This window comes from Aplidium turbinatum, chromosome 3, assembly GCF_918807975.1.
Source record: "Aplidium turbinatum chromosome 3, kaAplTurb1.1, whole genome shotgun sequence".
NCBI classification, from domain to species: domain Eukaryota; kingdom Metazoa; phylum Chordata; class Ascidiacea; order Aplousobranchia; family Polyclinidae; genus Aplidium; species Aplidium turbinatum.
In genome coordinates this window covers 29,681,376-29,705,801 of record NC_137474.1, presented here as the reverse complement: position 1 = coordinate 29,705,801, position 24,426 = coordinate 29,681,376, and the positions used below count along the sequence as shown (strand labels likewise).

The window sequence follows — 24,426 nt, the reverse complement described above, 5'->3', positions numbered from 1 at the left end:
GCAGTTAATACTGGTGTAAAATTTGGCATTGTGAAACGCTTGGAAACTTCCTTATCCCATGCACTGTTGGAATTAGCCTGCCGGCATCATGTTTACGAATTGCTTTGTGGTGCAACAAGTGAATCCGTCCTCGGAAAATTGTCTACAACTGGAGATAAGAAGAAGACCACAGCACCTTATGAACCACTTTTTAAGAAGCTGTGTTCTGCTTGGAATGATATTAATACAGATACACAAAATCTCGAACTCTTGGATAAGAAGAAACTTTCACGCACTTTATTCCGCCACATTGAAGAAGCTGAACAATTTTTGAAAAGTTGGTTGGAAAATGACACAGTGTTAAGGCATGATTATTTAGAAGTGGCCCAACTTTGCTACGTGTATCTTGGTGATATTCTTCCACGAAAAGATTTGCCAATTAAGCTGCGGGCACCGTCTGCCTACTATCATGCAAGATGGATGTCTAAAGTTCTCTACGTTATGAAGTTAACAATGTTTAAGCAATATTTTGCCCATGACATAGACTCCGGAGTTTGACAACATTTTACAGCGTTTACTATGCCAAAGCGTGGCTAACATGCATGTTTGCTTCCAAAGCTCCCTCAAATGACTTGGCTTTCATCAAAGCACTAGAGGAAATCTGCAGTGCTAAAGGAATATTGCCCTATGAGTTTTTAAAGATTGTCCAACCTGCTCTAGATAAGATTCAAAATCACACTTGGTACTTGAGTGAACGGCTGGTAGGTTTTGCTCTTTTCGATACATCAGTGGATAATTCAACCAAAGAAGCAATGCGCTCAGCTATGTTGAAATACAAAGGAAAACCTCTTCAAAAAAGTCAGGAGATGCCACAATGCTTTTCATTCTCCAATAAGCAATTGAAAAATTTTGTTTGGGGCCGACACAAATAGAGTTTTTGATCTTCTACATTTCCTTGAAGAGTTGCTAAAACTGTTAGCGTTTAAATGACCTTAATTACCAGACTATCAATATACCGTATTTGTTGTCAAGAATCCGTCAGTGGTAAATGATTGTGCCGAAAGAGCACTTGGCATGGCAACATCTCTTCATGGTCCTACAAAGCCTAAAAATGAAAAGCAGCTACAAGCAACATATAAAGTGATTGATGCAGTTAGAAAATTCCAACGATCTGCAGCTACTGCATCTGAACGAGTAACCAAAAAAACTTTGGCTGATTTCTTGACTTATAGTGTTGTGCATTAGTATCAATTACTGTCTGTATAAGTGTATAATTACACACCACGTACTTCCAATTACCTGCATCCAAAAGAAAATTTACTTTAAACTGGGAAGAAAATATCACTAATTAAAAGTTGTACTTTAAGAATTCGATATGCTGTAAAAGGCAAATGAATCGTTCATATGAACTCAATTTCTAATATATTACGTCATAATGACGCCATCAAAACATTATCATGACCAAGTTCAATACACAATCGCTTAGCCGTGCTAATTACCTTTCCATTGATACCTTGTATATGTCGGTGGCTTTAGTGTGTCACCAGTTATTAAAGGAAATATAAAATTAAAGCGCCACCATGTGGTTAAAATTTTCAAATTTTTAAACATGAATATCTCACTAAGTATTTCAGCCATGTTAATCAATTTTTTTTTACATGTTGTGTATCAAGTTGCTCCATATATTTGTCAAGTATAAGATCGATTGGCGATAATTCAGATGGCATAATTGGCGTTTTAATTCGTTTTTTTGCGAAATTTAACAAAATTGGAGCACTTTGGGGCGTTTGCGGGACCCTAAAAACTTTTTTATTCAAAAAAAATTTTTTGTCATCGTTAACCATATAGAAAATGGCAACTTTTACCAATTTATTGAAGCGATTGAAAGATAAATTTGAAAAACTCCCAATTTTGGCCCACCCTAATGAATATGGACAAAATTTGGAAAATTTTAAGCAAAAAAAAAATCGCGGTTAATGCAGTTGCTCTCTAACACCAGCTGTATAACCGACACCAGCTTGAGACGTGGCAAACTATGACGTATCAAACGGTTTTATTAAACGTTGTGACAAAGAAATAAAATAATAAAAAACACTAACTTTGAACATTTAAACACATAAAAACTTGTAATATAACAAAAATGTGCAGGTGATACAGGCACAGGTATGGGGCTATGAGCCCTAGCAAAAAATGGGGCAGTTATCTCAAGGGAATTTAAAAAAAGCTATAAACTTTAAAAAAAATGGATAAAGAAGTTCTTACAGAATTTTTCTAAATTTGAACCTTCAGCACGTCTTTGATGACTGAATTTAGTGGCCCCTCTGGTAAATATTCTGAAGGCCCCCCATATACTTTCAATCCTGATCAGGAACTTCATACCTATCAACTGCGTGAAATATTTTAAAACAAGGTGTAGCGCATAATGGCACTTCGCAGGTATCACACTGAAAAGTTGTTTTTTTTCTTTTCCTGATGGGGATGTTGTGTTCTTTTTTATATTGTCCTCTGTGGCTGCACAGTGCACACTCGACATTTCTTCTGAGGAGTTTGCTTTTTAGCAGTGGGAGGATTTTTTCTAGAAAATGTCTTCCAACCAGCCTGTGTTGAGTTACTGGAGCTGGCTGTTCTGGCAAACATGGTGCAGAATGAATAAGTGCCTCAGTAATGCTCTCAATGCACGTTTGAAAGGTTGTTTTCTGCAAGTGATGTCCTTCTCTGATCTTGTTGTATAAGACATGGCCATTAACCATACCCAAAGATAAGTGGAAGAACAATTTTTTCCATTACTTCATACTCTTCCTTGCAAATGGGTAGCAAGATAAAAGCTGATCGCTTCGATCAACACCCCCCATGTGTTTATTGTAATCTTGTACAACCAGGGGCTTATCTTTTGTTGTTCTTCCTCCTCTTGTTCTCACACTGACTTGGCACATTTCATCACTGTGTGCAGTAGAAAGTATCAACACATCTCGCTTGTACTTCCATTTGAGAGCTAATAGTCTCTGGTCTCTACGACAAGCTATTACTTCACCAGACTTCAGAGTAGTACATAAATACGACAATAGAAGACCTCTTCGATTTGGCATGCATGTACATTGTACCTGTTAGCTGTTACCATGGTGTTCCGAGCTGCCAAATCATCAAATGATGTAGGTAATGAGTAATACCTATCCATAAAAACCCAATAGCCCCTGTCAAGATAGTTTCTCAAAATTCTCATGGTGGTGTCATATGTACTGCTGCTGGAGTCACCATCAGTCCCAGCAAATACTTCAAACGAACAGCAATAGCCTGAGCTAGCTTCACACACTTGCTACAGTTTTATTCCCCATTTGTTTGGTTCATTTGGATTGTACACACGAAACTTGACACGGCCTTTCAATAGGAAAGTTCCTTCATCCATGCTCAATTTTTGCTCTGGTACCATAGCATATTGAAATTTTTCCTGCAGAGAAGAAATCAGTGGCCATATTTTGAAAAGAGGATCGTGTCCAGAGTTGCCATTCGGAATATAATCTGCATTGTCTGCAACATGTAACATGGACATAATTGCTAAAAACCGGTGTCGGGGCATACATGCTGGTGCAAATGTGGATTGTAGCACTTTCTTTGTTGACCAGGAATCATACAGTGTAGGTTTCTTAAGTAATGCCACGTGAAATATCACAGCAATAAAAGTTTTCATGTCTTGAATTTTTGTGCAATGCCTATATTTTTTGCTGCAGTACTTCGCTTGCATTGTCGTGCATAAGTATTTGTTTGTTCCTTTAACATCGAAAAAATTGATCATTAAAGATTTTATAAAACACATCAATTGGCAAAACATCAGCATTAAATATTTAAATAATCCAATGTTCACAGCAGGTATTTCAGTAAAGCATGGTGCAGGAGGAATATCAGCGATGTTATCACTCCAGTCAGCAGGCAGAACATCAACTGACACAGGTGATGGTGAATGTCTTACAGGGGGTAAAAGAGAATCTATGGTTGCCACGACTTCTAACCACGATGTGTTGTGGCAACACGACCACGCAGATGAACCGACGCAACAGAAATTGCTGGAAGAGTTGATGTTGAAATGACAGTACCAGCCGCATAATTAGCAGTCATAACGGTTTGGTGTCTTTGTTTTCTAGGTGGCAAACTATTGTCATCATCAGAAGAAGATTTATCAGTTAAAGCACTATCAAAAGAATCACTACACGAGGAGATGGATGAAGTAGAAAGATGGCTGTTGGAGTTCATCATACAGTCAGGATGAAAACATCAGCAATAATTATTATGATCAATTCTTGATTATATTAGCAAGGCTATGCAAATAAATAAAAAGCAGTTAAGAAAAAAAGTATGCCTACTGAATACATAAAACAAATTATTGAATACACAAATCACACTTATAAAGGATAGCCTAGTATAACAAGTTCACAATTACAATCCAGTGAGAACAGCCTAGGCTATGCAACTGTATCATGTACAGCAACGTGTATCAAAATATGTGGACATACATCTAAGCTTAAATAAAAGTTCATGCACACTACCTGCTACACCAAGTACACAAAAAACCTCTCATTTCAACCATGCAGTAAACACCTTCTCATTCCTCACTAGAAGTCTAGAACTGCTGACCAATTTCAAAATGGTTTTAAAATTGCTGAGTCACATAGTATTGATTTCAAAGCAATTTTTTTGATCGAGAAATTCCAAAGTAAGGGGTTGCTAAGCCAGTTTTGACTGCCAATTTCAATGAGTGAAAGGAAAAAAAAATCCACTGGGTCCCCATCTTCAAGAAGTCCTCATTTGATGCATGCACCGCCAAAATAAACTTTTTTTTTAAATAGACAAAAAAGGACAGGTAAAGACCATGGATCTTCCATCATTTACATTTTTTTGCTTGAAAGACCTTTTTACCTTGGACGTATGGGTACGTCCTTGGTCATCATGGTAAAAATCCCAAGACGTACCCAATACCCATACGTCCGTGGTCGAGAAAGAGTTGTGGTAAAAGAAAGTTTGAGAAATAAAAGTTTTACAAAGCTATGTTATTACAGGTATGCACATTGGCAAGGCCTGTGCATATAAGGCGCTATGACTACAGGAAGCCACGTAACGAGCAACATACTGCAGTTTACGAAACCAACGTTTACACCGAAAGATGCATTGACAGTTTAACTGCATGACTTTAACACTAACTTAGTTTTAAAAATGTGACAAAAGTACAGTAAATCTCAATTGTTTGACCATCTTCTAAACTTACAGATCACATTGATCTTGAGTAGACTGGGAGTCAGGTTGAACACGCCCTCGCGAGTAGGAGGGGCTCTGGAACAAAAGAGACATATTGGGAAACAAGCCACAGGAACCCAGCTAGTAAAATCTACATTGATTCAGCGTCTGTATTTATTGGATCAATCAAAAATAAAAAGTGACATCAAAAGCAACGTACACGAAAAATTAAAACAACTTTGCGATCACACTTGGAACGTCTGTTATATAAGTCGTTCACTGCAACTGGAAGGAGTGCAAAGGCAGCAACCCTCACTCTTATCCCAATGAACTGCTTAAAATATTTTATACATTTTCGAACCGTACAACACTGCACAAACAAACAGGGTATTTCAGAAGCACAAGAACGTTAATTCTAGCTGGGATCGTGCTTGTCGGATAGCATAGTTTTTTCGGACAGTCGATCACAATAACGAAATCAGCTTTAAAAGCGGTACGTATGCAATTCTATTGGGTGCACAGAAATCGTATTGCTTCAAGTTTAAAATTCGTTTTAACTCTGTCAAGCTTTACCCTTACTAGAAACTGATTTAAACACCACTCCCTCAATCACACACATTACGCTAAAATTTCAAATGCGTCGACTACTTAGGCAATGCGGAATGGCCCGATTCGGTGAGAGCCTTTTTCGGTGAGAGCCCTATTCGGTGAGTTTTTTTTTTAAATTATTGCGCGCCGTAGCCTAATTATCATTGCCGTTATAGGGTTAGGGGATAGGGGGTTTTTGGGGTTAGGGGGTTGGGGGTTTTTGGGGTTAGGGGGTATGGGGGTTTTTGGGGTTGGGGGTTTTTGAGGTTGGGGTTGGGGGTGTGGGGTTGAGGGTTTTTGGGGTTGGGGGTTTTTGGGGTTGGGGGGTTTTTGGGGGTTGGAGTTTGCGGTTTTGGGGTTGGGGTTTTTTGGGGGTTTGGGTTTGCGGTTTTGGGGTTTTTTTTTTTTGGGGGGTTTTGGGGTTTTTTGGGGGTTTGGGGATTTTTGGGGGTTTGGGGATTTTTGGGGGTTTGGGTTTTTTTGGGGGTTTGGGGTTTTTTGGTGGTTTGGGGGTTTTGGGTTTTTTTGGGGGTTTGGGGGTTTGGGGTTTTTTGGGGGTTTGGGGTTTTTTGGGGGTTTGGGGTTTTTTGGGGGTTTGGGGTTTTTTGGGGATTTGGGTTTTTTTGGGGGTTTGGGGTTTTTTGGGGGTTTGGGGTTTTTTGGGGTTTGGGGTTTTTTGGGGGTTTGGGGTTTTTTGGGGGTTTGGGGTTTTTTGGGGGTTTAGGGTTTTTTGGGGGTTTGGGTTAGGGGTTAGGGGGTTTGGGGTTAAGGGTTTTAATGAGGCTACGGTACCCGATAATTTTCAAAAAAAAATTCAAAAAATTCACCGAATAGGGCTCTCACCGAAAAAGGCTCTCACCGAATCGGACTCACCGAATAGTAGCAGACCCTAGGCAATGAGCAATTGAGCATATGTAGGAAGTAGATGTACATTCGGCTAATCTTGCACGAGGCTCTGTCGCTTGAAGAAATCTACCTTTGACGGACAAGCGATTGATGTTGCTTCTATGATGTTGCAAGTGATGTCACGCATGACGTAGCGCAGATACTCACGTATGGCATGGCTGGTTGCGATAGTTGAGAACTGTACAAGAAGTCACCTCCAGGACGTTGGTGATGAGGAGGAGCACTCTGGAGGTCCGGCTGGGGTGCGTGGTCAGTTTCGCGGATTTGAAGGTTCTACATACGAAAAGCGAACGTGGTAGAAAGTTTGCATCGCCTATCAGGCGTCAACAGTGGTTAAGCGTCGGCTGCATTGCCGAGTGGTGAGAGCCCTGAAACGACGTTCGACACCGCTCAAGAGCATGCGTCTGCGTCTTTGATAAGACACTTAAAGACATGCCTGAAAGTGGTCACGAAGATTGGCTTCCCTGCCTTCCCGCAACTTAATCTAAATCACTGGGCGTAAGCCTGGATAGGACAAACAAAAGTGGTTAAGCAAATATAATGATCATAACTGACAAGCAAAAAAGGAAAAGTCTTTATTAAGCAACCATGTTACTGTAGTGCAGTCTCAATAAACATACATAATATGAATGAATGTTATATGCATATATCATAAATTGCATATACAGATAGTCAAAAAATGCAGTTTGAACTTTCAGCAGAAAAATATGAGATGAAGTCAAACAAATAATTGTAGCTTTTATATCAAAGTTTGTTGAAATTATTATTCAGCGTAGTGGTTTCGAGTTGAACTAAAAGTCATGGCCTGTTGCCAAACCAAGAAACCAGTTCTCTTGTGCATTTGTTTAACAGTGTTTGACCGACCAAACGTTGAAATAATACAAAGTAACATAAATACTAGGATGTTTCATTTTTTCACGATTTTTGAAATCAAAAATGCTTGGGGTCTAATCAGATCGGATTTTGGCCACAAACAGCCGATCCAAAATATTTTTTCGATCGGACGATTTTTAGAGAGTGCGCGACCCCCCCAAAGTTTGAAAATTTGAAGCGTGGGAAAATTTGCAGGAAATATGCGATATCTCGGAACGGAAAGTGATAGGAAGACGTGTAAGGTGTCAACTTGTTCGGAATGGCCAACTTCCTATCTGCGTTTAATACATTTTGCTACCCTATCTGCAACGAAAAAAAAGTTAATTGCAAAAATGTGGTTCGCAAAGCAATATAATGTGGCCTGTGGGAGCATGAAAAGTATTAGATTTCATGTCACTTTCGATAATACGTGTGAAATTTGGGTCTGGGCGATATGAAGACCTTTTTTTTAGAGAAATGGCATAAAGTCGGGCGAAATCGAGAAAAATTTGTGACTGGTTGCTGTGAAAACCCTTTTTTTATGAAAAGTTTGTGGAAACGGGCGAATTTGGAGGAGCCATGTGGCCCGCGTGGTATTTTTAATATTTCTTGTGGCCCATAGTACAAAGTATAGGTTATTCCCCACTTCTGGATACAATAAACGTTCATTGATGGCATAGATCAGAGGTGCCAGTCTGCCAGATGGGGACGGTGCCCAATAGCCCCAAAAAATTATGCATCTCATGAATGCCATTGCGCCTCAACTAACCCCACCCACTGACTCAACTAACCCTGCATGCGGGGTTGGTTGAGTCAAACGGTGCTCTGTGTTCAAGGTAATAAAAATGACAATTAAACGTGAGATAGCATTTTAATAAATGGGTAGTAGCAAGCATAATTCATTACCTTTGTTTCACTTAGACTTTGATAGGTGTATCTACAATAGGTAAAAAATTATAAGGAAAAATCTGAAACATGACTCAACTAACCCCACCTTCCCCTACAATACTTGCGGGCTAGAGGTACTCAAACGCAGCTCCAGGAACAGGGATCCCCAATCATGACCAGTGAAAGCAAAACAAATAAGCAACATCATGTAGAACGAAAAATCGGGCATGTTACCCAAGAATAAAAATTACTGCCGGCTTGTAACACTTAATGATTATTCTTCAGCATTGCTTAAATACGACCTCAGTCTAACATCAACTTTGCTTTGTTGATCAGATGTCAATAATCTTCTTTCGTTGTAGCAATTCTTTGAGCTTCTCTATTTCCCTCTCATTTGATCTATTGTGGTTGTTGACGCTCTTCCAGAACTGCCTGTTCCCAAACAAAACACAGGGTGCTTGCTTGCTTTGAACAGTGAAGAAATGCTTCCGGTTCGATTGTCTTTGTTGCAGCATATTTTCGATGCTTACCTCACTAGGTAGTGAAGTAAGATCTGTCAGTACATTTTTAGAGAAAGGTGGATTGTCTGAATATATGCTTATGGCAACATTTTGTGGAGAGAGCCAGCTTTTTGCATGATCCAGATAGTAGCGCCATACCACAGTCACGAGTGTGGAATAAATTGCTTCAAAACCTTGCAGGAGATCTTTCTGGAACAAAGTCAGGAAATCAGGATCAAGAATTAAGCCTCGTGTCTCATCTTCCGAAGACTCACTGCTGGAAACGGTTATATCAGGTGTAATCATATCTGCAGGTCTTCGCCTTAGCCTCTCCTGTGCTACCAGGCTGGAAGTTTCTGAGCAGTTGAATAAGAGCAAGATGGTTCATCTTCATTTGGTAACTTTTGCTGGTAAGAACTCTGATGACTCAATCTATTTTTTACCCTTAAAATAAGAGATCTGTCGCGAGATGCAGTAATAAACATCTTTCTGGCAGATCTTTGATCTTGCAAAAACTCAACCTCCTCTTCTGGGATACGGTGCATCCATTGACAGCTACAAGAAAGTCTGCCGTTGTAAAACTTCACCTGTGATGGAATGGCACATTTACACTTGCAGATATCAAACAGCTCATAGAATATACCTTCTGTCGCTCCCGTCTGTGGCTGTTTTCTTTTCTTGATTGCCTTAAATTTGTTTATGAGCAGTTTTAACCTGGTCTCAACTCGAATGATGCTTATCACCGGAAGGCTGGCACTAACCCAAACATGAACTATATCATTTATCAACTGTCCCTTGACATCAGCAAAACATGGAGGCTTCTTAAAGAACTTGGGATTCGTTTCACTGCATTGCTTGCATAAAAAATTGTAGTGGTGAAGAACGCTTATGTTTGTGGGTAATACATTCCCTGGCAGCTTTTCAAATTTCTGCAATGTCTCACTGGCGTCAAGTCTTGTTTCTGACATAATAGCAATTGAACTAACTACTTCTGGGTACAAATAGCCAATACTTAAATCTTAACAGCTGCAATGACAATCCGTGGTAAATTAAAACAGCAGATGGCGAATGACATCGACTCAACCTGCAACGGGAGCTTCTCAAAACAACCCTATACATTACTCTAACAAATCTTCTTACTACAAACTCGAACAAGAATGTAGTTCTGAAAACTTAAAAAGCACAGTATAATATTCTACAAGTCGTCCACCTGCATTGTTAGGTCATAGCACATTTAACAAAACCTGTTGTTCGTAAAAAATGTCATTTGTCATCACTGCAGTTACTGGAAGGGTTTTGCTTCTGTAGAACTGGGAAGAAAACATCAAAAATATGAAAAAAACAGTTTTTCGCAATTAACTTTTTTCCGTTGCAGATAGGGTAGTAAAATGTATTAAGCGCAGATAGGAAGTTGGCCATTCCGAACAAGTTAACACCTTGCCCGTCTTCCTATCTCCTTCCGTTACCGAGATATCGCATATTTCCTGCAAATTTTCCCACGCTTCAAATTTTCAAACTTTGGGGGGGGGCCGCGCACCCTCTAAAAGTCGTCCGATCGAAAATATATTTTGGATCGGCTATACGTGGCCAAAACCCGATCTGATTAGACCCCAAGCATTTTCAATTTCAAAAATCGTGAAAAAATGAAACATCCTAATAAATACTATTACAAATCAACACAAATATGGAATAAAAAGAATCTTCAATATAAAGGGCCACTAGCTGATTATGAACATACTAAACCACTGTGGTTCGCGTCCCTGTGTCGTTCAGACGGGTGATGGTAGTGTCCGAGGGGTTGGGGGGGTCGCCTGTAGCGATCTTCCATCCTGGTTGTCGGGTCTGCACAAAATAGTATAATAATAACGCTTCTTGCACAAGCAGATACCGATTAGAAACCAAACATTCCACTATTGCTGTAAAGGCTTTGACTGGAAAGCACCAGGCCGGTAAATGTTCTTTTTTATGTTAGTTCAACGTCTACAGATGGTGAATCAATGTAAAAAGGAACTGATTTTATGGCTGGAAAGAAATTTCAAACTTGGATACAAAATCTCACCACCATGGAAGTCAGTAATTCAAAACTAACAGTCAGGTTATTCTGCAGCATTTTACAAACTAAGCAGCAAAAACTCTTTTCCGAAAAAGTCGAACGTTGTCTAGATTTACTTGCTTTTTGAGCAATGGTTATCAGATTATAAAAATGATACAGGCAAAACTAAAGCATATCATTGTGATTGACTGACGCTTCATACACAATAAGTACGCATCTTCAAGAGCAAGCAACTTGGAAGTAATGAAAATTTGAAAACGACGGAAACTGGAATTTAGCTACTTTCTCGAAAGTGATGAAAATGCCGTACTCATGTCGAAACCAGTGTAGAAAGTGACATGAATTCATTGAAAGCTCATTGTTCAAGTATGCTTAATGCTTATAGTAGTTTGCAAATGAAGATGGTTGGTAAAACAACCTTAGGTGTTAAAAGTCTTACTTAGCACGCGTTGAAATAAATCGCTTAAATAAATCAAAAAGTTTAAAAAGAGATAGAAAAAACAAACGATTTGCTGGTTTGGCGCATAAGCCGCACATTGGTCAATGTGTGTTCGCGACAAAAAACGCAGACAAGCATAAAAATACGTAGTTTCACACTGAAATGACATTGTACCTTGCCCATAATGCGTAAAACTCTCAGGATATGTGGCGCTAGTATGGATCCTGTGGTGATCAAGAGGACTTCGAGGGGTCTGCGAATTCCCCGATAGCTTGTCGCTTTGCTTTGAGTGGAGCATTTGAGACATACTGAACAAGCATAACAATATTTCTTACATGAGCGTCTTAATTCTTATTCAGTAATCTCTTCAAACAAGGTTAGAATTACAGAGCATAGCTGAAGTGGCGGAGATTTGTGGGCACAGAAGGATTTGTGAAAAATGGGAATATTTAATTCCGAACTGTAAAGCTTTTTTTCGTAAAAAAAAGCCGTACACTCGTAAGCTTGCCAGCTCAAAACTATAGTACACCATCCACCAAGTCACAAACAATAAAATTGGTAATTGGGTGCATCTGATTGAACGGTCTCTGATAATGGCGACAGTAAAAAAAAATTAAAGCACCAAAAATATGTTACTTGTGCACTTACCTTTCTAAATTACGCTTAAGCATTGAATTTTCATCCATCAGCTTTTGATTGGTGTCGTACGTTCTCTCCTTCTCTTTCCGCTCATAGTCAAAATCCTCTTCATAGACTTTCAGTTGAGCTTGTAGATGTTGTTCCTCTGTGAGACACAATAATTTACGTTCGTTCATGCTGACCAGGTAATATTGCTTTCTTTCCAGTTACGAATCATTTGCTTTCATGGCATTACTGTCTAGTCTCAAACTTGACGTAATCAGCAGTTTGACCTTCACGATCATATCAAGTGGCTGAGCTACTGTCAGTGCCATGTATATTGTTTCATATTTTTACCATTTTTGATTTTCAAAATGCCTGGGGTCTGATGTAGTTGGGTTTAGGTAAAAACTCAACACCCAAAATTTTAGCTCATAATGACGTCATAAAGATGTGGAGCACGTCCCTGAAGTTCTCAATACCTTATTTTCATGTATTTTAAAAACTACTTAAATGCTAGAGCGACAAAATACGCAGAAGATACGGTTTCTTATGACCACTTCTAGAGTCGAAGTCGAATTGGGAACAGAGAAATAGTTCAAGAAAACTCGTGTTTTGAGTGAATTTTAAGTTTTATATTGTAATTTTTGGTGTATTTTCAAACATGCTTTGGTATTTTTTCCATTGCAAAGTCATATTATTCTAGAACGTGACGTAATGATAGCTATTTGATGGCCCACAATCTCAGTTGTAATACTGTAGAGATGTGGTAAAAACGGGGAAACCGTTCCAAAATTGCCGTCCCATCTCAAGATGAAGAACAACCTTGCACTTCTGTCTTCAAATCGTGTGTATCGAAAGATGCAAGTTAATCTCTGATGGCCACTAAATTGAAGATGTGAAGCACGACCCTTGAAGCTCCAAACACCCCAATTTTCACGTATTTCGAAAACCATGTATAGTAGAGTGACAAACTTCGTGTGAAAATTTGCAGTAGAGATGGTTTCCTATGATCGCTTATGATTGTCGAAAAATGTGTCGGCTGCAGAAAAAAAGTTATTTAAAAGAAACTAGTTTTTGATTAATTTGCCATGTGATGATTTTTAACTAATCGTGTTTTTTAGCAACTTTGTAAAGCGGATCACATGATATCTTCATTGTAACTGACATTGTGCGACATCAAATAGCCATCATTACGTCACGTTCTAAAATAAGATGACTTCGCAATGGAAAATTACCACAGCATGTTTGAAAATACACCAAAATTTATCTTTCAAAAATTAAAAGTTACTCAAAAATGAGTTTTCTTGAACTTTTTTTCTGGTTCCAATTCGACTGTCGACTCTACGTGGCCATCTTTCGTTATCTTGGTGACACGATTGGTCAATTGGTAGGCTGCATCCACCGCAGTGAGAGTGCAATTAGCTTGGAAAAATTTCTATGAGCTTAACTCCATCGTTATAGAGAGTTATTGCCTTCGATAGTTGAGGTCAAGCGTATAATATGTCTGTGAGGAGTGTTCTACTGCATGCAAGTCAGAAACACAGTTCCCTAGTCATGTGCTGTGACGAATATCGTCATAGCACAAGACTAAGGAACTGTGTTCCGAAAGCTAGTGTAAACCACAATTACCGCAGCGAACTCGCAGCATCAAGCTAAAACAGGTCGTTAGTATCTACAATACATTGCATTTTTCAAATTTACAAGTTAATTACAGTGACACCACACAAATCATGTTATCACCAACCAAATAAAAGTTCTCACCGGCACTTTTGCTTGAAGTGACCAGCTGGGCTTTCTCTCGTAGCAATCTGTCATTGTCATCCTGGAATTGCATCGCATTGGCTATCGCTTCGTCAAGTTTAAACTGGGTCTCCTGCGGTAAGAAACACAATTTAATAAACTTGCAATGAATCACATACTTGAATTCAAGCATCGGGAGATAAGGTTTTTGTTATACTAAGTGTTCGCCACTAATGAGAGTAGGTAGCCAGTTCTTGTATCTTGGCTAGGGTGCATCGTCTCCCGCTTTTTTTAAAAACTGGTTTCGTAACATTGAGAAGTGTGTTTCACTTCAGGAAAAATTCAGACAAAATTTGTTTTGTTTTGTTTAGGGACCTCCCCTTCCACTCGCGCCTTGCCCCTCCAAATTGCGGACAGAAAAATCGCCATAACTCCAAAACTAAAATACTTAGACATAAAGTGTTTGGTAGTTTGGTATTAAATTCATTGTAACTACAGTATATGATTTGATCCAAATTTGGTGAATAAAACATATTTTACAAAGAAACAAAAAAATTTGCTACGTTTGTTGACAACGTTCAAGTTGGACTCTCCCTTTAAAGCCTTATTCAAGGCTACTCTATGAGACAAAGAATTATGGATCCGTCTCTTTTCAAGGCTTTATTCAAGTTTTGTACCATCAATCAACTATTCAGTCCTCGAAATTAAACCAAACTGCTTGGTGTGCCCTCTTTCAATGCTAAAATAGAGCAATCAATTGGGAGCATCATAGCTGATTTCACTACTGAATTATTGGATGCATGGTACTGTTCTGTTGATGGTGCTATCAGCATGGTATTGACACTACATCAACAAACACTGGCCTTTGGTCTGGAGGTTGTGCTGAATTGCAACAGAAATTGAAGAAGTCATTGCTATGGTGTGCATGCAGAAAAGATGTTGGAGAACTAATCGTAGGTAATGCGTTGGAAGCACTGAGCATTGAAACATCTCGATCGCCTTAAATAACTATGTTTGTTCACTTTCGTACTCACTTCAACATCATTTCTCAAGACCTCATCTCTTTCCCACCTTATTTAGATAGCCTACATACAAGTGCTTGTCAATCAGTAAAATGAATTTCCTTGAAACCTTTAAAGATGCTGTAGCTCTTGCAACCCAGTTGCTTACAAAAAATGATGAAAGATATTTACCTCGAGAAGACTACAGAGAACTATTGGAGCTGTGTCAATTTAGCTTCAACTATCCATTGCCATGCAAGAAGCCATTTAAATTTAAACGACCAGGAGCTATTCACAAAGCTCGGTGGGTGGCTAAAGTTATTTATGCCATAAAGTTATCACTATTGTCTGGAAGGGCTGAAGAAGTAGGCTAATGGATCCTGCTCATCCCAAGAACACTTGATTTCGCAGCCAAAGGAAACTAATAAGTTGAAAATGTTTGCAATGTTCCTCCTATATGTGTATGTGCCATGGTGGTTTCGTTGCAGTTCAGTAGTTTCTGTACCATAGGCAGACCTCAAGTTAATGAAAACTTTACATTTGTTTGAGAAGATTGATCCCATTGTAGCTTCTACTGCTTTGAAGAAGCTAGATCTCCACCTCTGGTACTTAACTGAGGAAATGATTCCTCTTTCTCTGTTTGATTACCATGCTCTAAAGGAAACGAAAAGAGGAATTGTTACTGCTTTGTTAAAAATGCAAGCAGCTGATGGTTCAATTCAGGAACCTCTGAAAAGAAAAGCTTTCCAGACACAATTGATGCCGACACTTCACTGATTGATTTGATTGGTAAAGATTACTGGTATCTCTTTAAGCTGTTAAAAGTACGCCCAATGTTTTTTTGAAAAAAATGTTAGAGTAGGAACAAGATAGTCAGTTTAAACTGGCCAAATTAAAAGCAGAAATGCTAACGCAGGGGTGGGCGAACTACGGCCCGCGGGCCGCATGCGGCCCGCCGGCACTTGCAGAAACTACTACTCATCACTTATTGTTTTAATTAAACAGGTTACATGACAAAATATTATTCCCTTTCCGAGTGTGTTTTTCTCTTCACTTTCAGTGCGTAAACACACACACGTCAGTCGCGCATGTATTGCAACATGCTCTCAAGCATTGTTTGATGCAATTGTTTGATCATAATATACAAATACGGTAGCGGCTACCGTAGGCCTACCAGTACTTCTACTTTCCTCCAAATAGCTTTTCATTGTTATTTAAGACACACTGTTTAATGTTTTCTACTTCGACAGGATTTTTGTTAAAAAATAAAAGATTTATATTTTTACTCTGTTAAAATAATGAGTGCTGTTAAGAAGCGAAAGATTGAAGATGAAAGTCGTGTTTTCAATAAGGAATGGACTGTTAAATACTATTTTATCGAAATTGGGAATAAAGCAGTTTGCCGTGAGTCCGTGGCTGTTTTCAAGGAGTACAATTTAAAAAGACACAACCAAACCAAAAGATTGTGAAAAACTGTGAACAGTTGCACAAAATCTCATTAACTTTTGTGATGATGATTGCATAGCTTTAAACGTAACTGAGTGTGAAATACAAAAATTGTGTTTAATATGAATATGCGTTTATTTACACACCGGGTAAATTTTCCTACTTTGTAACGAGAGTGTGCGGCCCCCCGGCTGCAACATTTTTTCAAATGTGGCCCTCAGTGCAAAAAGTTTGCCCACCCCTGTGCTAACGGAAACGGTTGTAAATGGCTGCTCAGAGCGTGATGTCAAGCTGGCCACAGATTTTCGATCATCAGCTCAAAATATCCTAAACTTTGAAAGCATTCTTCAGGTGGTTGAACAAAGCAAATCTAAGAGACCAAACTTGCGGCAAAAGTCATAAACTGTTGCAGTTACATCCATCTAACAAGCCTGCAACTCCACTTTAAAAAGTGGACTTTGATTACAGGACAAAATTGGAGTTCTGTGCGTAACTATATCGCCACCAGATGCCCGTGAAATGTAACTATTTAAAACAGCTTTACTACAAATACAATCCTGTTCGCCTGAAGAATCTATTCTAGCGACTACCCCCGAAGAGAGCTAGACGAAAACGTTCGTTGGACCCCCTCTTTTTAAAACCGTTTTCAAGGCTATTCTATGAGACAAAGTCTGCCTTTTTTTTAAAGTTTTATTGAATATTATTATAACTATTAGTAATGAAACATAATTCTCTTTAGGCTTATTGATATTTTTAGTTCATTCAGTGACATTATTATAATATTTGAGAGGGAACATGCATAAAACGAACAGTGCATTATCATTTCATAGCTATTTTTTTTAGATGTATTCGAGTGAACAGTGTCTCCTGAAGAGTAAAAAAATTGTTTCTTTGTAAAATATGTTTTATTCACTAAATTTGGATCAAATCATATATATAGTTAAAAATTTAATACCAAACACTTTATGTTTAAGTATTTTAGTTTTGGAGTTATGACGATTTTTATGTCCGCAATTTGGGGGGGCAAGGCGCGAGTGGAAGGGGGGTTCTTCAACAAAAAAAAAATTTTGGCTGAATTTTTCTTGAAGTGGAACACACTTCTCAATGTTACGAAACCAGTTTAAAAAAAAAAAGCGGGAGACGATGCACCCTAATCTTGGCCGCCTTTTCTTCAGCAACTACGCACATTGCCCAACCAATTTATTACACCCTGGGTAGAGGTGAGCGTCGTTTTTCAACAACCAGCTAAAGCCGGGAGTCGAACCAGGATTGCATGATTGGAAAACGAGCACCTTATTTGCTATGCCATCACACCTGGCCTGCAGTAGGTAACATCATCTATTCGATGCTTTATAAAAAAGTCCAATTGTGAAATGTCAATATATTTTAAATAAACAAAGCACATTGTAATATTTTTTTTTAATCTGACGTTTTTTATTTAAAAGCAAGAGCATAAGCGGTCTGTGAAAACTTTTGAATTTGAAACACGTAATAAAGCGAAACAACAAACCGGAGTAGAAAACACACGATCGGCTGGATTGGCAAGAAAAGGAGAAAGCCTTCGCCTAGCAGTGGGCTACCACAGGCTGAAAATGGTGAATCGATAAGCTACACTTTATAAAAATAAATTACTGCATACTGAATTACAAGGGAGTAAACTACCACAACCCAGTCAGGCAACAAACCAGAAGACTTAGTTGAGATTCCTGCTTACATTTCTTGCAAAGATACAGAACTAAAGCGACGGGTGAGAGCCATAACATGGTATACTAGCCAAGACAGCTCCATTTTATGAATTTAATGCAGGGAAGCCTAAAGAGTGGCCTACGGGAACAATATCAGCGGTCCCCGATTGGGATCGTAACCTACTCACATATAAGTTATATCGCTTATAGTTCTGGACAGATGTCCGGACTTCTGTGAAGTTTTGTAGTTGATGCGGCATGAATTCTGAAACTTGTAGCCCAATGCAGCATAATTTTACAAAGGTCATTTTTATCCTTTAAGACCAACAAGTCAAAATAACGCACACAAGCTCAGATAATGACTTATGACTTCATAATCATACGGTCACCTAACTATCCCATATATTATTTTTAAGAATTTCCTTCCAAATTTCAAGGACAAAATGGGTGAAAAATTTGATGTGGCCCGCTAAGGCTCGCGTATAATACCATAATGCATTCCGTGAGTACATAACTTTGGGCATCCCTGATTTAGTAAGATACCAACTGAATCAAAAATTCAATATTATAACTTGTGTTTTTATAAGTCATCATAACGTCAAATCACTTTCAATTATGGTATATTAAAGTTCAGTTCCTGTGATTTTGACGTAAGATGAAATGTGTAAAAACGATCAAACCACAGATTGCAATTTGTCTTCTAAAATTACAACAAAAATTAAAAGAAGATCGCCCTCCAACAAACGGAGAGGTCACAAGATTATGCTACTTCTGGTTCACCTTTTCGTTTGATATAGCTTCGTTCAAGCGCTCGGCCATGCTGCTGCATTCTTGCTTGAGTGCTTTAATTTCGTTTTCTCGAGTGATCTGTTAACAAAAAAAGGTGATGAAGAATTGGAAAGAATTAATGACGTAGTTTAATGGAATATCAATGAAAAGCTGGACTCAATTAAATAGCCGAATAGTACTACTAGTAAGATGACAAATGAAAATTCTTGAAGGACTTTAACGAATGGCTCAACACTTCTATCAAATAATTAATCAAAGTAACAGTGAACAGCAATAGATTCCAACGCTTGTAACTCTCATACGGTCATCGACTTTAACGTAAGTCACTCACAGCTTCTCTTATAACTCTAATCTCGATCACAATTTATAATTACACTTACACGGTTACACCTATAACTCTCATCTACGCGTATTCAATAACTTCAACTTCAATCCAACTTTCAGTCAACAATATAATCTAACTATAATCTCTATAGTCTATATTACCATAATACCATTTACAACTATAAAACGGTACTTTAGGCAAATTACGCAACTATTTATAGCAGGTTAGTAACTTCGAGAAGGTACGATAATGTCACATCATAAGAAGTTATAAGAACTCATTGTTCTGGTCAAGTTTTACTACACGTAAACATCTTTGTGACGTCATAACAGCCTACTATCTAACAAATTATTGTTCGATAAAGGTGGAGAAGCTTCCAGACTTGCACGTATGCAGAATGTTCTAGAAATTCGTCGATATAAGGATTTCGCAATCAAAGGTCACTATAGGACAGTAACCGATAATAACATATCGTATAAGAATTTTACAAATAAAACAGTACCCTCGGTCAAGACATAATGTGGCTTGTCGTGATTATTGATTGTGACACATAGCCAAATGCGCAATATCTCAGTCAAGTTAACTGAGTGGTTATTGACAAGTGTTACAACATTTTTCAACTAAATAGTTCAATATTTTTTCAAAATAGACTTAAAGCGTAAGAATTTATCATGTCACAGAGAGTTAAAATTCATTTTTTAAGGCTAAACAGGCTAAAATTAAACAGAAGCATGAAAGACTACGGAACACAGAGAGTGTGGACTGTGGAAGTCTGACCACGTGACCAGATTTTAGACTGAAACGTATTACTTGCCTAATGCCTACTCATAAACGTCACAGATAAGTGTGAGGTTGTTGAACAGTGCGTCAACTCATTGGTAGGCAATTTCACTTACCAAAACACCATTCAGACGCTCCAACAAGACCTTCTTTTCACATTCAAGTCTATCAACGTGTTCTGTGGTCTATCAAAAACGAAAAAACATTAACTCAAATAAAGTAGCGGTTTAAATGAGTTGCTCACATCAGACATGGTCTGACTGTAAGAGTGCTATAAATACACGTTGCGGTTGTAGGTTTGCTTATTAAACTAACAATTTCAAACCAAATAAATCATTATATACAAAAAAATGCATACAAGTAACAAAAAAAAAAAATGCAAATGTGTCCAACTGTCCATCAGGGCTCCAAAAAGTTATTGGGACTAATTTTCTGCGTAACCCATATTTTGAAGTTTATTTCAAATCCACAGGTTCACCTTAGAGAATACTTATATCTTTGAGAATTGTCGTGGCTAAGCTATATATAACTGTGATATTGCGTAGTTAAAAATTTAGCCGTAATAGAACAGTAGAGTACAATTATATATCTATAAAGAAAACATAACTTACAAGGTTGCAAAAAGAGCAAGATGAGGATGAAGTATTTGGGTCTGCATCATCTGATGCAGCTTGAGGTGTGGTGGCTTCTAAAATGCGACAAATAAATCACTTTTTTACTAATAAATACAACTACCAGCTTTGTCAGTAAGATCACAACAACAATGACCTTGGCCCAACAAACACGAGTGGCTCAACAATGCATTTATATTGTGCTACCCTAGATGTGCAGCTTAATATAAGTAGCTTAGCTTGAGAGAACATAACAACACACCTTCTTGGGTATGTGGCTCATATGCAGCAAGGCGAGTTTGCAAGGACGATATCTCGGTGATATATGCGTCTTTCACTGCATTGGTTCTTTGCAAAGCCTTTTCTAGTTGGGACACCTGGAACAAAATTTCTTCAGAAATTTGTATAACATCATTTATGTAGTTACAGCTGTTTGAAAACCAAAGATGAGCATTGAGCAACCTAGAATGGAATGATACTTGAAACTCAAAAGTTGATCCCATACTAAGTTATCGATCATCGGTTACAAAGCAAAAACCTTTCATCATAATTAAGTCGGTGCACTCTGCACTAATGCAACAACAAGTACAGAAATATATGCTTTCAAGTAAAAACATTATTATTATGCATTCTGTAATTTTGGAGCAAGTAAACCTCTTTGGTGTGAAAATAGTGGAATATATTCGTATGCAGTCTGCTACTGTTCGGAGAATCAGAATTATGTGGAAATGGTTGTTAGTTTGTCTTGTAAAAATTTATTGTTGAACAGTGTTATATTATAGATTAAGTTGATTGCCTGGCCTCTTGCATGGGTAATGGGTATGAAAGGTATAATAAACACAAAAATGCCTACCGGTACCTAAATATATAATCTCTACAAATTCTCCGAATCGGTTTTCTGCAAAATAATCTGTCTCCGAAATGGGATTTCTCCGAATCGGCTTCTCCGAATGGATTCGCCGAAACGGGTCATTCCTATCCGCATGTGTGTTGGCTTCAGGGAGGGAAGAGTAAGTCCAGTAGATATGATATAGATTATGGGTCAAAAGCATTTACTTACTATTGTAGTTTAAAGTTAACATTAAAAAAAATTGTTTTTAAAAAACTATGTACTTTGTAGAACTTGCAGTGCTCAGTTAACATTTAGTCTGTAAGGAATTTGCTTACGTTTTATTTCAAGATAATTAAAACTACCGGTACTGGTAATAAAAAAAACTATTTTAAATGAGCTAACTTTGCAAAACACAACTGAAACAATTTCGGCAGTTTTAACTTCAAATAAAATTTCAGAAAAATAATCAGGGACATAGCTCTAAACTCCTATTTTATGTATATCTGCACTAATAAACATACCTGAATTCTTAAATCTGAAGGGCAGCTATTTCTCTTGAAAAAAGCTATTTCTTTATTTTTTTGTTTGATGATCTCTCTGTACTGCTGAATTATGCTGTTGAACTCGTTCCGTTCCTGCAAACAAAGTATATAATATTAATTATATTATATACTGGAAGCTTCACATAAAACAAAAAAAACAATAGTGACCTTTCCGAAACAGTTCTGTTAAAAACAAGTATATAGGCTATTTGAAGAAAGAAAAAAGTTTTGCAAATACAGCAGTTCCCACTTAAGCTCACTCACTTATTAAGCCCAATTTGGTTAAGTCCAGAATTACTCTCATTCATTCCTGCAATAGAAAATATCCCATCCCCCTTAATAGGATTACCTGTTCATTAGGCCCAAATTGTTCGGTGCTGAGGTGTGGGGACTACTGTACAACAAATTATACCATATATATATTGAGTAATAAGTAAATTTGAAATGTTTAGTATTTGTGAGATTATATGCATATATGTTGGAAGCACTGCTGGTTAAAAATAACTGATTCTTTCGAAGCTGCATTCTTGCACTGACTGCAGCATGCAAAGAGTTTAGTTAATTTTTAGTTAAATCAATCCGATATTTGCATTCCAGGAGTAAAAATGCTTTGGCCTTTGGATTCTCTCTCAGATTAAGTTTTACAATAAAACATTAAAAAAAAAGGTTCTTTCTGTAGTATATACCTTAACTCGACAAACCATTTGACTAAACTACCAAGCAAACATCATTTAAAAAAAATGTTCAACTTAGCAAAATAACATTTTTACATGTTTACAGTTTTCTACCAGTAACTAACAGTAAATCTCACACTTCACATGGACAAGACAAAATCAAACAATACCCTTGGACAACATACCACAAATTCTTGAACTTCATTTGGACTATATGAAGATTGCAGCTTTTTTTTCAATGCAATATTTTGCTCTGCAAGTTTTTCGACGTCACTGGCTTTATTCTCTAAAGAAGGACTGCCCAGACCTGAGCTTGAAGCTAGTTGTGCGACTACTGATGATTCTTTGGTAACGATCTCGTTATACCTACACAATTCAAAAATGGTTAGAGATCATCTATAAAGTCTTTTAACAACACTTTACAAAATGAACTGGTACATACTTCTTTTTAAGTCGACAGTGCTCTTCAAGTGATTGTTGACCAAGCAAGCGTGCAGCATCCAGGTCACTTTGCAACTTAGCATTGGCAGCTAGTAATTGCTTGATGGCAGCAGTTGCCTTTTGTGCCTGCACATTTTCTGCCGATGTCATATCAGCACAAACTAATAGAAACCCTGACACAATATTACTGTACAACATAAATGTAATACAAACAATCATCAGGAAAGTTAGTTTCATGCCAATTTAAACTGGTATCAAATGCCATGATATAATATTGATTTAGGTTTTTATTTAGGACTTGAATTATTTAAATAGGCCTAGCTTACTCTACTTCAATTGGGTGCAACCTAGTTCGTACCTTGAACCATTTGTACAGTCAGTTCGTACCATGAAAAGATCAAGAGAAAAAATTAAAAAAGCCGAAGTCGCTGATCGCAGTTTAATAGCACAAAGCCGAAGTCGCTGATCGGAGTTTCCTCAAACAATTTAAAACAAACTCGAGGGTTAGGGTTAGCGGAAACTGTGATTAGCGGAAAAATGTTTGCGAAAACTGCGATCAGCGAGGGTTAGAGCATAGATTACGGTACTCTATGGTTAGAGTTAGGGTAAGCGGAAACTGCGGTTAGCAGAAACTGCGGAAAAATGTTTGCGGAAACTGCGATCAGCGAGGGTTAGAGCACAGATTACTCTATAGTTAGGGTAAAGGTTAGCCGACACTGCGGAAAAATGGTTGTGGAAACTGCGATCAACAAGGGTTAGAGCATAGATTACTCTATGGTTAGAATTAGGGTAAGCGGAAACTGCAGAAAAAATGTTTGCGGAAACTGAGATCAGTGGACTTCGGTTTTGAGCTACGGTATTTTTTCTCTCAATCTTTTCAGGGGGAAAATTTTAAAATGATTGCGGAAACTGCGATCAGCGACTTAGGCTTTTTTTATTTTCTCTCTCGATCTTTTCAAGGTACAAACTGACGATCCAAACTGTTCATGATACGAACTAGGTTGCATCCACTTCAATTTGTTAAGAGTCGCTAGCATTGATTGAAGTCCGGAATAAGGCAATTAGCAAGAGTTATGTTACATAGTCACAGTGAACGAGACTTGCAAAAAATTCAGAAAGTGTACTTTGTTTAGTTAAAACTTGAAAAGTCTACTGCAACAATATCAAGGGCCTATTTGATGCATATATCCTAGAATTCAGTGCTCTTCAACCTTTTTGTCCGTGGTATACCTTTTTTCAATTTTTAATAACTTTGTATACCCCACAAATAGCAATGTTTAATTGTGCACAGGAAGTAGAAAAAACTAATAATTAATTAATTGTTTGTTAAAGTGATTATGGTAGTCTTGAACTGGGCACAAGAAACTACGCATGCAAAAGTGCAAAAAACGTCAAAATTGAAGTTGATTTAACGGCTAGCTTGTTGTTGCATTGTTTCGGCAAGTTGGACCATGGGTTGGACATAACGTGGTGTTAGTTCTTTCTCTATTCCTCCCCACATTAAAGAATCA

At 37.9% G+C, this 24,426-nt stretch overlaps 1 protein-coding gene across 1 annotated transcript in view; it reads right to left on the bottom strand.

The window, feature by feature from the left end:
* The window catches only part of LOC145766427 (uncharacterized), a 29,837-nt gene extending 6,742 nt beyond the window's left edge, over nucleotides 1–23,095 (bottom strand). Inside the window, exons 1-13 of the mRNA XM_082578135.1 lie at nucleotides 22,917–23,095; nucleotides 22,660–22,840; nucleotides 21,780–21,893; nucleotides 20,689–20,803; nucleotides 20,427–20,503; nucleotides 19,932–20,000; nucleotides 18,702–18,788; nucleotides 13,811–13,922; nucleotides 12,077–12,212; nucleotides 11,603–11,736; nucleotides 10,675–10,778; nucleotides 6,844–6,969; nucleotides 5,234–5,298 (exon numbers count right to left, since the gene is read on the bottom strand). Of these exons, the coding sequence (XP_082434261.1) occupies nucleotides 5,234–5,298; nucleotides 6,844–6,969; nucleotides 10,675–10,778; nucleotides 11,603–11,736; nucleotides 12,077–12,212; nucleotides 13,811–13,922; nucleotides 18,702–18,788; nucleotides 19,932–20,000; nucleotides 20,427–20,503; nucleotides 20,689–20,803; nucleotides 21,780–21,893; nucleotides 22,660–22,840; nucleotides 22,917–23,065 (1,469 nt within the window). The 5' untranslated portion in view covers nucleotides 23,066–23,095. The remainder of the gene's footprint in view (nucleotides 1–5,233; nucleotides 5,299–6,843; nucleotides 6,970–10,674; nucleotides 10,779–11,602; nucleotides 11,737–12,076; nucleotides 12,213–13,810; nucleotides 13,923–18,701; nucleotides 18,789–19,931; nucleotides 20,001–20,426; nucleotides 20,504–20,688; nucleotides 20,804–21,779; nucleotides 21,894–22,659; nucleotides 22,841–22,916) is intronic.
* Nucleotides 23,096–24,426: the final 1,331 nt, after the last annotated feature.